The 13,442-nt window shown below is 48.8% G+C and overlaps 1 protein-coding gene across 1 annotated transcript in view; it reads right to left on the reverse strand.

The window, feature by feature from the left end:
- The window catches only part of LOC311114574 (actin, cytoplasmic 1-like), an 8,688-nt gene extending 2,717 nt beyond the window's left edge, over window positions 1-5,971 (reverse strand). The window contains exons 1-3 of the mRNA XM_084189815.1: window positions 5,875-5,971; window positions 3,969-4,093; window positions 3,384-3,623 (exon numbers count right to left, since the gene is read on the reverse strand). Of these exons, the coding sequence (XP_084045941.1) occupies window positions 3,384-3,623; window positions 3,969-4,091 (363 nt within the window). The 5' untranslated portion in view covers window positions 4,092-4,093; window positions 5,875-5,971. The remainder of the gene's footprint in view (window positions 1-3,383; window positions 3,624-3,968; window positions 4,094-5,874) is intronic.
- Window positions 5,972-13,442: the final 7,471 nt, after the last annotated feature.

Below are 13,442 nucleotides of genomic sequence, written 5' to 3' on the forward strand. Positions count from 1 at the left end.
GGAGTAGAGGAGAGGGGAGGAGAGGGGAGTCACGGGGCTGGAGGAGTAGAGGAGAGGGGAGTCACGGGGCTGGAGGAGTACAGGAGAGGGGAGTCACGGGGCTGGAGGAGTACAGGAGAGGAGAGTCACGGGGCTGGAGGAGGAGAGGGGAGTCACGGGGCTGGAGGAGGAGAGGGGAGGAGAGGAGAGTCACGGGGCTGGAGGAGTACAGGAGAGGAGAGGGGAGTCACGGGGCTGGAGGAGGAGAGGGGAGTCACGGGGCTGGAGGAGTACAGGAGAGGAGAGGAGAGGAGAGTCACGGGGCTGGAGGAGTACAGGAGAGGAGAGTCACGGGGCTGGAGGAGTACAGTAGAGGAGAGGGGAGGGGAGTCACGGGGCTGGAGGAGTACAGTAGAGGAGAGGGGAGTCACGGGGCTAGAGGAGTACAGGAGAGGAGAGGGGAGTCACGGGGCTGGAGGAGAACAGTAGAGGAGAGGGGAGTCACGGGGCTGGAGGAGTACAGTAGAGGAGAGGAGAGTCACAGGGCTGGAGGAGTAGAGGAGAGGGGAGTCACGGGGCTGGAGGAGTACAGTAGAGGGGAGGGGAGGGGAGGGGAGTCACAGGGCTGGAGGAGTACAGGAGAGGAGAGTCACGGGGCTGGAGGAGTACAGTAGAGGGGAGGGGAGGGGAGTCACAGGGCTGGAGGAGTACAGGAGAGGGGAGGGGAGGGGAGTCACAGGGCTGGAGGAGTACAGGAGAGGAGAGTCACGGGGCTGGAGGAGTACAGTAGAGGGGAGGGGAGGGGAGTCACAGGGCTGGAGGAGTACAGGAGAGGAGAGTCACGGGGCTGGAGGAGTACAGTAGAGGGGAGGGGAGGGGAGTCACAGGGCTGGAGGAGTACAGGAGAGGAGAGGGGAGGGGAGTCACAGGGCTGGAGGAGTACAGGAGAGGAGAGGGGAGGGGAGTCACAGGGCTGGAGGAGTACAGTAGAGGAGAGGAGAGTCACTGGGCTGGAGGAGTACAGTAGAGGAGAGGGGAGTCACGGGGCTGGAGGAGTAGAGGAGAGGAGAGTCACAGGGCTGGAGGAGTACAGTAGAGGAGAGGGGAGTCACAGGGCTGGAGGAGTACAGGAGAGGAGAGGGGAGTCACAGGGCTGGAGGAGTACAGTAGAGGAGAGGGGAGTCACGGGGCTGGAGGAGTACAGTAGAGGAGAGGAGAGTCACGGGGCTGGAGGAGTACAGGAGAGGAGAGGAGAGTCACGGGGCTGGAGGAGTACAGGAGAGGAGAGGAGAGTCACGGGGCTGGAGGAGTACAGGAGAGGAGAGGGGAGTCACGGGGCTGGAGGAGTACAGGAGAGGAGAGGAGAGTCACAGCTTGCAGTAGAACATGCTTTCCAGTGAGTCAGAGGGAAACAGTTGTTAGGGGAGAAACTCAGTGCAGAAAGTCATTCCTACATGATGTAATGTCAATATAAACCACTATAGTAGCTCATTCCCAGCAGTCCTATTGGGTTAGTCTAGATCATTCCAGTCCTGTCCTACGGGTTAGTCTAGATCATTCCAGTCCTGTCCTACGGGTTAGTCTAGATCATTCCAGTCCTGTCCTACGGGTTAGTCTAGATCATTCCAGTCCTGTCCTACGGGTTAGTCTAGATCATTCCAGTCCTGTCCTACGGGTTAGTCTAGATCATTCCAGTCCTGTCCTACGGGTTAGTCTAGATCATTCCAGTCCTGTCCTACGGGTTAGTCTAGATCATTCCAGTCCTGTCCTACGGGTTAGTCTAGATCATTCCAGTCCTGTCCTACGGGTTAGTCTAGATCATTCCAGTCCTGTCCTACGGGTTAGTCTAGATCATTCCAGTCCTGTCCTACGGGTTAGTCTAGATCATTCCAGTCCTGTCCTATTGGGTTAGTCTAGATCATTCCAGTCCTGTCCTACGGGTTAGTCTAGATCATTCCAGTCCTGTCCTATTGGGTTAGTCTAGATCATTCCAGTCCTGTCCTACAGGTTAGTCTAGATCATTCCTGTCCTGTCCTACGGGTTAGTCTAGATCATTCCAGTCCTGTCCTACGGGTTAGTCTAGATCATTCCAGTCCTGTCCTACAGGTTAGTCTAGATCATTCCTGTCCTGTCCTACGGGTTAGTCTAGATCATTCCAGTCCTGTCCTACGGGTTAGTCTAGATCATTCCAGTCCTGTCCTACAGGTTAGTCTAGATCATTCCAGTCCTGTCCTACGGGTTAGTCTAGATCATTCCTGTCCTGTCCTGTCCTACGGGTTAGTCTAGATCATTCCAGTCCTGTCCTACGGGTTAGTCTAGATCATTCCAGTCCTGTCCTACGGGTTAGTCTAGATCATTCCAGTCCTGTCCTACGGGTTAGTCTAGATCATTCCAGTCCTGTCCTACGGGTTAGTCTAGATCATTCCAGTCCTGTCCTACGGGTTAGTTAGATCATTCCAGTCCTGTCCTACGGGTTAGTCTAGATCATTCCAGTCCTGTCCTACGGGTTAGTCTAGATCATTCCAGTCCTGTCCTACGGGTTAGTCTAGATCATTCCAGTCCTGTCCTACGGGTTAGTCTAGATCATTCCAGTCCTGTCCTATTGGGTTAGTCTAGATCATTCCAGTCCTGTCCTACGGGTTAGTCTAGATCATTCCAGTCCTGTCCTACGGGTTAGTCTAGATCATTCCAGTCCTGTCCTACGGGTTAGTCTAGATCATTCCAGTCCTGTCCTACGGGTTAGTCTAGATCATTCCAGTCCTGTCCTACGGGTTAGTCTAGATCATTCCAGTCCTGTCCTACGGGTTAGTCTAGATCATTCCAGTCCTGTCCTACGGGTTAGTCTAGATCATTCCAGTCCTGTCCTACGGGTTAGTCTAGATCATTCCAGTCCTGTCCTACGGGTTAGTCTAGATCATTCCAGTCCTGTCCTACGGGTTAGTCTAGATCATTCCAGTCCTGTCCTACGGGTTAGTCTAGATCATTCCAGTCCTGTCCTACGGGTTAGTCTAGATCATTCCAGTCCTGTCCTACGGGTTAGTCTAGATCATTCCAGTCCTGTCCTACGGGTTAGTCTAGATCATTCCAGTCCTGTCCTACGGGTTAGTCTAGATCATTCCAGTCCTGTCCTACGGGTTAGTCTAGATCATTCCAGTCCTGTCCTACGGGTTAGTCTAGATCATTCCAGTCCTGTCCTACGGGTTAGTCTAGATCATTCCTAGCGAGCAGCCAGCAGGGTGCAGAGAGGCAGAACACAGACCGACAGGAGACCTGCAGCTTCCAGAGAGGTGACAGATCAGCTGGAAGGACAGAGGGCCTGAAGGAGAGGAGGAGAGTGAGGAGAGGAGAAGAGAGGGCAGAACTGAACAGTAAAAGGGGAAAGGTAGAGGTGGTGAGTGATGTACCTGGGTCATCTTCTCCCTGTTGGCTTTGGGGTTGAGGGGGGCCTCAGTGAGCAGGACGGGGTGCTCTTCCGGAGCCACTCTCAGCTCGTTGTAGAAGGTGTGATGCCAGATCTTCTCCATGTCGTCCCAGTTGGTGACGATGCCGTGCTCAATGGGGTACTTGAGGGTCAGGATACCCCTCTTGCTCTGGGCCTCGTCGCCCACGTAGCTGTCCTTCTGGCCCATCCCAACCATCACTCCCTTGGAGACAGATACACGGGGTCAGTTACAATGCTACGGCTAAATCAACAACATTACTGGTCGTAGATTAGTCGTAACAGGTCAGGTCCAGTGACGTGGCGTAGCAACACAGAACCTGTTAAATGATATAATGTAATCTTCTATTAATAATCATACTGGTGTACTACAAAGCAGTCAGATTGTCTCTAGTGAATCTGAACGCCAAGTCAAATGGCTACAAACATTCAAGTTAAAATACCAGTGGAGTTCCAATGTAACAGGATCACCATTCAGTATAGCGGATAGTTGTAAAGACGTTGGGTTTGTTTCAGTAAATAGATGACAGACGAGGAGTTTAGTCGTTACCTGATGTCTGGGGCGACCCACGATGGAGGGGAACACGGCGCGGGGAGCGTCGTCTCCGGCGAACCCGGCCTTGCACATACCGGAGCCGTTATCAACGACCAGGGCGGCGATTTCGTCTTCCATTTCTGCACCGGGAAGAAGGAAAAAAACACAGACATTAGACTACGTAGTCACCGGGTGCGCTGCCTGTCAGTCACTATTGAGCCAGTGTACTATCAGTGAAGGGCCGCTAGGTGGCGCTGAGCAGCAACAGTCCAGCCCAATCAAAATTAGCTTTATCGTTAAAATTAAAATGAACAACAAAATTGCTTTCGGGGCTTAATTGAAGGTTAGGCGTAAGGTTAGCAGTGTAGTTAAGTTGTGGTAGAATACGGCGGAGTTGATGACTTAGTGGCTGTGGTAAGTAGTAGCGACCCAGACAAAAGGCTGTGTGTTTCTGGCCGAGGCATCGCCATATAAGGCAATAGTTGGAGCACCCCCCCTCTCCCCCCCTCCCTCCCTCCCTGACATGTGTTAGTCCATGACAGCCGCGCCACTCCCTAGGACCGGGATAAAAACACCCACAGACAATAACCCAGGATAGATCAGTCCAAGTTCCACATCTATCCTTCAAAACATTTTGAAAAAGGTGCGGCTTCCGGGCTATCAGATTCCACTAATGGCCATATATGGTGAGGCTTGTAAACTTAAGACTCGTGTGGAATGTTCCTTATTAAACCAGTGACATTGACCCCCCAAAGCACTGACTCATCTGGTGAGTAAAATAGTCATAAAACAACAAGTTACTCAAGCCGTCATCATTACATAGGAAGTCATCTCACTCGGGTGTTGACAGCCTGCCTTTAAATGCTAGTGGAATTTGCCCGACAGTCTATAACCAGCGCACAGGGATCGTTAACTGTCCAACGGCATGTTGGAAGGCAAGTCAAGTATCGTTAGCATGACTGGCATCCACAGTTCAAATGACTTTAACGACTTCATATCGTTAGCATGACTGGCATCCACAGTTCAAATGTCTAACGACTTCATATCGTTAGCATGACTGGCATCCACAGTTCAAATGACTTTAACGACTTCATATCGTTAGCATGACTGGCATCCACAGTTCAAATGACTTTAACGACTTCATATCGTTAGCATGACTGGCATCCACAGTTCAAATGACTTTAACGACTTCATATCGTTAGCATGACTGGCATCCACAGTTCAAAATGACTTTAACGACTTCATATCGTTAGCATGACTGGCATCCACAGTTCAAATGACTTTAACGACTTCATATCGTTAGCATGACTGGCATCCACAGTTCAAAATGACTTTAACGACTTCATATCGTTAGCATGACTGGCATCCACAGTTCAAATGACTAACGACTTCATATCGTTAGCGTGACTGGCATCCACAGTTCAAAATGACTTTAACGACTTCATATCGTTAGCATGACTGGTATCCACAGTTCAAATGACTTTAACGACTTCATATCGTTAGCATGACTGGCATCCACAGTTCAAATGACTTTAACGACTTCATTTAGCCTACCGGTCAACGATAAGACACACGCCGGTTGGCACACCCACCCAGAGATGCTGCTAACGTTAACTAGCTAGATAACATTGTCAGTTAGCTAGCCAGATGACTACATTTAAAAATGACCAGAAAGCACATTTAAACCTGTGAAAGCTTTGGCCAACGATAGCTAACGTTAGTTAGCTGCCCAGAAAACACTGTACACCATTAACGTTATGGGCATTCTCTGAAAACGCACAAGTTAGCCAGATAACTAAACTTGACTAGCTAGCTAGCTACGTTTCCCTATTACGAATGAATAACACTTCGGCACCAAAAAAAAAAGTAACAATTACCACGTCGACTTCAACAAACCACAATAGGTTATTCCAGCTCTTACCTGTGTTTTAGTGGGGGGTAGTTATCGGCGTTAGGAGAAAGTCGCCGTTACGCTCCGGTTTTCGGTGCGGTGAGAAACGTAGTGATGAAGCGTTGCCAAGGCTCCGGGTTTTATATCCGCATTCGCCTCAGCCCCCCTGTCCATAAAAGGCAAACTTTCTGCAGGGCGGCTCCTGATTGGTCGAGGCGTATCCACTCGGCTTGTCGCATTGAGCCACACTTGGCCTCTGCATTGACAGCACTGTCAGGGGCAATAAGGTGTAGGTCCCCCTGGTGTAAGTTAAATACTGTACACAATATATAACATCCTATCTAAGATAATGCAGTTCATTGATTAGATAGGGTGTCGTCACATTCAATGATAGGGCGTAATCTGTATCGTCAATAGTCTCTGTCATGGTCACTGTGATTATGGTTAAACTAAAATAATAGTCAGTTAAAGATGTCAATGTGTAGATAATCTAACGTAGAGGGATCTTAGTTTGAAATGCAGTAGACTAGCAGGTCTATATTGGCAACCTACTAATGATTCAACGTTACAGCTACAAGGTAACCATCGTCAGGACGGACGGTGATGGGGACAATGCAAGGCCCGGCTAAGATGTGAGGAATAGTGTTGGTGTTATTTGAGTTAAGTGTAATCTTTGCGGCGTAGACTGACATTCCAGAGCCCAGGTTCGTTAGGCCCACTGCCTGGTAGCCTGATAATTAGCTTAACTGTGTTATATCCAGAACTCACACCCCTCCCCCCCAACCAGACTGAGACTACACACACATACAGAATACTTGTACTAGACAAGGTCTCCCTAGAGAATGCCAGAGTAGCTGGCTAAGGCAACAAACAGATATTTTGACCATATTGATATCAGACAGACAGTGGGACTGTAACCAACCCTTTACATTGTAGTCATTTAGCAGACGCTCTTATCCAGAGCCACTTACAGTTAGTGAGTGCATCCATAATTTTATTTTATTTTTCATACTGGCCCCCCGTGGGAATCAAACCCACAACCCTGGCTCTACCAACTGAGCTACATCCCTGCCGGCCATTCCCTCCCCTACCCTGGACGACGCTGGGCCAATTGTGCGCCGCCCCATGGGTCTCCCGGTCACGGCCAGCTACGACAGAGCCTGGATTCGAACCAGGATCTCTAGTGGCACATCTAGCACTGCGATGCAGTGTCTTAGACCACTGCGCCACTCGGGAGGTTAGCATCCTGTCTGACACATCCACACCACACACCATCCTGTCTTACACATAAAATAAAATACAATAAAATAAAATTTGCCACATGCACTGAACACAACAGGTGTAGTCATTACAGTGAAATGCTGACTGACAAGCCCTGCTAGGGAGGCTATATACAGGGGGGTACCGGTACAGAGTCAATGGGAAATAACAGTAGGGAGGCTATATACAGGGGGTACCGGTACAGAGTCAATGGGAAATAACAGTAGAGAGGCTATATACAGGGGGTACCGGTACAGAGTCAATGGGAAATAACAGTAGAGAGGCTATATACAGGGGGTACCGGTACAGAGTCAATGGGAAATAACAGTAGGGAGGCTATACAGGGGGTACCGGTACAGAGTCAATGGGAAATAACAGTAGGGAGGCTATATACAGGAAGTACCGGTACAGAGTCAATGGGAAATAACAGTAGGGAGGCTATATACAGGGGGTACCGGTACAGAGTCAATGGGAAATAACAGTAGGGAGGCTATATACAGGGGGTACCGGGACAGAGTCAATGGGAAATAACAGTAGGGAGGCTATATACAGGGGGTACCGGTACAGAGTCAATAGGAAATAACAGTAGGGAGGCTATATACAGGGGGGTACCGGTACAGAGTCAATGGGAAATAACAGTAGGGAGGCTATATACAGGGGGTACCGGTACAGAGTCAATGGGAAATAACAGTAGGGAGGCTATATACAGGGGGTACCGGTACAGAGTCAATGGGAAATAACAGTAGGGAGGCTATATACAGGGGGTACCGGTACAGAGTCAATGGGAAATAACAGTAGGGAGGCTATATACAGGGGGTACCGGTACAGAGTCAATGGGAAATAACAGTAGGGAGGCTATATACAGGGGGTACCGGTACAGAGTCAATGGGAAATAACAGTAGAGAGGCTATATACAGGGGGTACCGGTATAGAGTCAATGGGAAATAACAGTAGAGAGGCTATATACAGGGGGTACCGGTACAGAGTCAATGGGAAATAACAGTAGAGAGGCTATATACAGGGGGTACCGGTACAGAGTCAATGGGAAATAACAGTAGGGAGGCTATATACAGGGGGTACCGGTACAGAGTCAATGGGAAATAACAGTAGAGAGGCTATATACAGGGGGTACCGGTACAGAGTCAATGGGAAATAACAGTAGGGAGGCTATATACAGGGGGTACCGGTACAGAGTCAATGGGAAATAACAGTAGGGAGGCTATATACAGGGGGTACCGGTACAGAGTCAATGGGAAATAACAGTAGGGAGGCTATATACAGGGGGGTACCGGTGCAGAGTCAATGGGAAATAACAGTAGGGAGGCTATATACAGTGGGTACCAGTACAGAGTCAATGGGAAATAACAGTAGGGAGGCTATATACAGTGGGTACCAGTACAGAGTCAATGGGAAATAACAGTAGGGAGGCTATATACAGGGGGTACCGGTACAGAGTCAATGTGAAATAACAGTAGGGAGGCTATATACAGGGGGTACCGGTACAGAGTCAATGGGAAATAACAGTAGGGAGGCTATATACAGGGGGGTACCGGTGCAGAGTCAATGGGAAATAACAGTAGGGAGGCTATATACAGGGGGTACCGGTACAGAGTCAATGGGAAATAACAGTAGGGAGGCTATATACAGGGGGTACCGGTACAGAGTCAATGGGAAATAACAGTAGGGAGGCTATATACAGGGGGGTACCGGTACAGAGTCAATGTGCGGGGGCACCGGCTAGTTGAGGTAGTTGAGGTAATATGTACATGTGGGTAGAGTTAAAGTGACTATGCATAAATAATTAACACAGTAGCAGCAGCGTAAAAGAGGGGTGGGGGGGGGGGGGGCAGTGCAAATAGTCTGGGTAGCCATGATTAGCTGTTCAGGAGTCTTATGGCTTGGGGGTAGAAGCTGTTGAGAAGTCTTTTGGACCTAGACTTGGCGCTCCGGTACCGTTTGCCGTGCGGTAGCAGAGAGAACAGTCTATGACTAGGGTGGCTGGGAGTCTTTGACAATTTTGAGGGCCTTCCTCTGACACCGCCTGGTATAGAGGTCCTGGATGGCAGGAATGTCACTGTGTGTGTGTGCTCTCTGGGCTATGCTCTCAAACCCAGCCCTGGTTGTCATGGTGATGTAGAGAGGTGTGGCTGTACCTGAGGAACCTGTCTGTGTGACTCACCTGAGGTTCCGGGGTACAGTACAGTTAGCATGGCTCTATGTAGTCAGACAGGTATGGATGATCCCTGACCACAACATCCTGGCTGGCTCTATGTAGTCAGACAGGTATGGATGATCCCTGACCACAACATCCTGGCTGGCTCTATGTAGTCAGACAGGTGTGGATGATCCCTGACCACAACATCCTGGCTGGCTCTATGTAGTCAGACAGGTATGGATGATCCCTGACCACAACATCCTGGCTGGCTCTATGTAGTCAGACAGGTATGGATGAGAGCCCTGACCACAACATCCTGGCTGGCTCTATGTAGTCAGACAGGTATGGATGAGCCCTGACCACAACATCCTGGCTGGCTCTATGTAGTCAGACAGGTATGGATGAGAGCCCTGACCACAACATCCTGGCTGGCTCTATGTAGTCAGACAGGTATGGATGATCCCTGACCACAACATCCTGGCTGGCTCTATGTAGTCAGACAGGTATGGATGATCCCTGACCACAACATCCTGGCTGGCTCTATGTAGTCAGACAGGTGTGGATGATCCCTGACCACAACATCCTGGCTGGCTCTATGTAGTCAGACAGGTGTGGATGATCCCTGACCACAACATCCTGGCTGGCTCTATGTAGTCAGACAGGTGTGGATGATCCCTGACCACAACATCCTGGCTGGCTCTATGTAGTCAGACAGGTGTGGATGATCCCTGACCACAACATCCTGGCTGGCTCTATGTAGTCAGACAGGTGTGGATGATCCCTGACCACAACATCCTGGCTGGCTCTATGTAGTCAGACAGGTGTGGATGATCCCTGACCACAACATCCTGGCTGGCTCTATGTAGTCAGACAGGTGTGGATGATCCCTGACCACAACATCCTGGCTGGCTCTATGTAGTCAGACAGGTATGGATGAACCCAGACCACAACATCCTGGCTGGCTCTATGTAGTCAGACAGGTTTGGATGATCCCTGACCACAACATCCTGGCTGGCTCTATGTAGTCAGACAGGTATGGATGATCCCTGACCACAACATCCTGGCTGGCTCTATGTAGTCAGACAGGTATGGATGATCCCTGACCACAACATCCTGGCTGGCTCTATGTAGTCAGACAGGTATGGATGATCCCTGACCACAACATCCTGGCTGGCTCTATGTAGTCAGACAGGTGTGGATGATCCCTGACCACAACATCCTGGCTGGCTCTATGTAGTCAGACAGGTATGGATGAGAGCCCTGACCACAACATCCTGGCTGGCTCTATGTAGTCAGACAGATATGGATGAGCCCTGACCACAACATCCTGGCTGGCTCTATGTAGTCAGACAGGTATGGATGATCCCTGACCACAACATCCTGGCTGGCTCTATGTAGTCAGACAGGTATGGATGATCCCTGACCACAACATCCTGGCTGGCTCTATGTAGTCAGACAGGTATGGATGATCCCTGACCACAACATCCTGGCTGGCTCTGTGTAGTCAGACAGGTATGGATGATCCCTGACCACAACATCCTGGCTGGCTCTATGTAGTCAGACAGGTATGGATGATCCCTGACCACAACATCCTGGCTGGCTCTATGTAGTCAGACAGGTATGGATGAGAGCCCTGACCACAACATCCTGGCTGGCTCTATGTAGTCAGACAGGTATGGATGAGCCCTGACCACAACATCCTGGCTGGCTCTATGTAGTCAGACAGGTATGGATGAGCCCTGACCACAACATCCTGGCTGGCTCTATGTAGTCAGACAGGTATGGATGATCCCTGACCACAACATCCTGGCTGGCTCTATGTAGTCAGACAGGTATGGATGATCCCTGACCACAACATCCTGGCTGGCTCTGTGTAGTCAGACAGGTATGGAGGAGAGCCCTGACCACAACATCCTGGCTGGCTCTATGTAGTCAGACAGGTTTGGATGATCCCTGACCACAACATCCTGGCTGGCTCTATGTAGTCAGACAGGTATGGATGAGAGCCCTGACCACAACATCCTGGCTGGCTCTGTGTAGTCAGACAGGTATGGATGATCCCTGACCACAACATCCTGGCTGGCTCTATGTAGTCAGACAGGTATGGATGATCCCTGACCACAACATCCTGGCTGGCTTTATGTAGTCAGACAGGTATGGATGATCCCTGACCACAACATCCTGGCTGGCTCTATGTAGTCAGACAGGTATGGATGATCCCTGACCACAACATCCTGGCTGGCTCTATGTAGTCAGACAGGTATGGATGATCCCTGACCACAACATCCAGTCCTCATTTACACAGGTTTTCACACCCGAGTCAATACATGTTAGAATCACCTTTGGCAGCGATTACATTTACATTACATTTACATTGACGCCATTTAGCAGACGCTCTTGTCCAGAGCGACTTACAAATTGGTGCATTCACCTTATGATAGCCAGTGGGACAACCACTTTACAATGTTTTTTAATTTTTTAATTTTTAGAGTATATTTTTAATTTTAATTTGTTTTATATATATATATATATATATATATATATATATATATATATATATATATATATATATATATATATATTTTTTTTTTTTTGTGGGGGTGGGGTGGGGTGGGGGGTAGAAGGATTACTTTTATACTATTCCAGGTATTCCTTAAAGAGGTGGGGTTTCAAGTGTCTCCGGAAGGTGGTGAGTGACTCCGCTGTCCTGGCGTCGTGGGGGAGCTTGTTCCACCATTGGCAGCGATTACAGCTGTGAGTCTTTGTTGTTAAGTCTCTAAGAGCTTTCCACACCTGGATTGTACAATATTTGCACATTATTCTTTTTAAAATTCTTTAAGCTCTGTCAAGTTGGTTGTTGATCATTGCTAGACAGACCATTTTCAAGTCTTGCTGTAGATTTTCAAGCCGATTTAAGTCAAAACTGTAACTCGACCACTCAGGAACATTCAATATCGTCTTGGAGAGTGTAGAATAGAGTTCTAGTTCTGTACCTGTGTGTCTCTTCACAGTCCCCGCTGTTCCATAAGGTGGATTTTAAATCTGATTCTACTGCTGGCATCAGTTACCTGATGGGGAATAGAGTTCCATGTAGTCATGGCTCTATGTAGTACTGTGCGCCTCCCATAGTCTGTTCTGGACTTGGGGACTGTGAAGAGACCTCTGGTGGCATGTCTTGTGGGGTATGCATGGGTGTCCGAGCTGTGTGCTAGTCGTTTTTAACAGACGGCTCAGTGCATTCAGCTTATCAACACTTCTCACAAAAACAAGTAGCGATGAAGTCAATCTCTCTTCCACTTTGAGCCAGGAGAGATTGACATGCATATTATTAATGTTAGCTCTCTGTGTACATCCAAGGGCCAGCCGTGCTGCCCTGTTCTGAGCCAATTGCAATTTTCTTAAGTCCCTCTTTGTGGCACCTGACCACACGACTGAACAGTAGTCTTTGTGCGACAATACTAGGGCCTGTATGACCTGCCTTGTTGATAGTGTTGTTAAGAATGTAAAGCTTCTCCCCATCTTAGCTACTGTTGTATCAATATGTTTTGACCATGACAGTTTACAATCCTGGGTTACTCCAAGCAGTTTAGTCACCTCAACTTGCTCAATTTCCACATTATTTATTACAAGATTTAGTTGGTTTAAGGTTTAGTGAATGATTTGTCCCAAAATACAATGCTTTTAGTTTTTGAACTATTTAGGACTAACTTATTCCTTACCACCCATTCTGAAACTAACTGCAGCTCTTTGTTAAGTGTTGCAGTCATTTCAGTTGCTGTGGTAGCTGATGTGTATAGTGTTGAGTCATCCGCATACATAGACACACTGGCTTTACTCAAAGCCAGTGGCATGTTGTTAGTAAAGATTGAAAAATAGTAATGGGCCTAGACAGCTGCCCTGGGGAATTCCTGATTCTACCTGGATTATGTTGGAGAGGCTTCCATTAAAGAACACCCTCTGTGTTCTGTTCGACAGGTAACTCTTTATCCACATTATAGCAGGGGGTGTAAAGCCATAACACATAGTATAGCAGGGGGGTGTAAAGCCATAACACATACGGTTTTTGTGACTCAGTCTTCCCCTACTCTAGTAAAACATACACCCCCCCTCTACATACCCTACATAGTTACTACTCCATTAGCTGTCAGAGAGTTCCAGTCATACTGATTACATTAGACTGGCT

This window comes from Coregonus lavaretus (genome assembly GCF_964263955.1).
Source record: "Coregonus lavaretus genome assembly, contig: HAP1_SCAFFOLD_5977, whole genome shotgun sequence".
NCBI lineage: Eukaryota > Metazoa > Chordata > Actinopteri > Salmoniformes > Salmonidae > Coregonus > Coregonus lavaretus.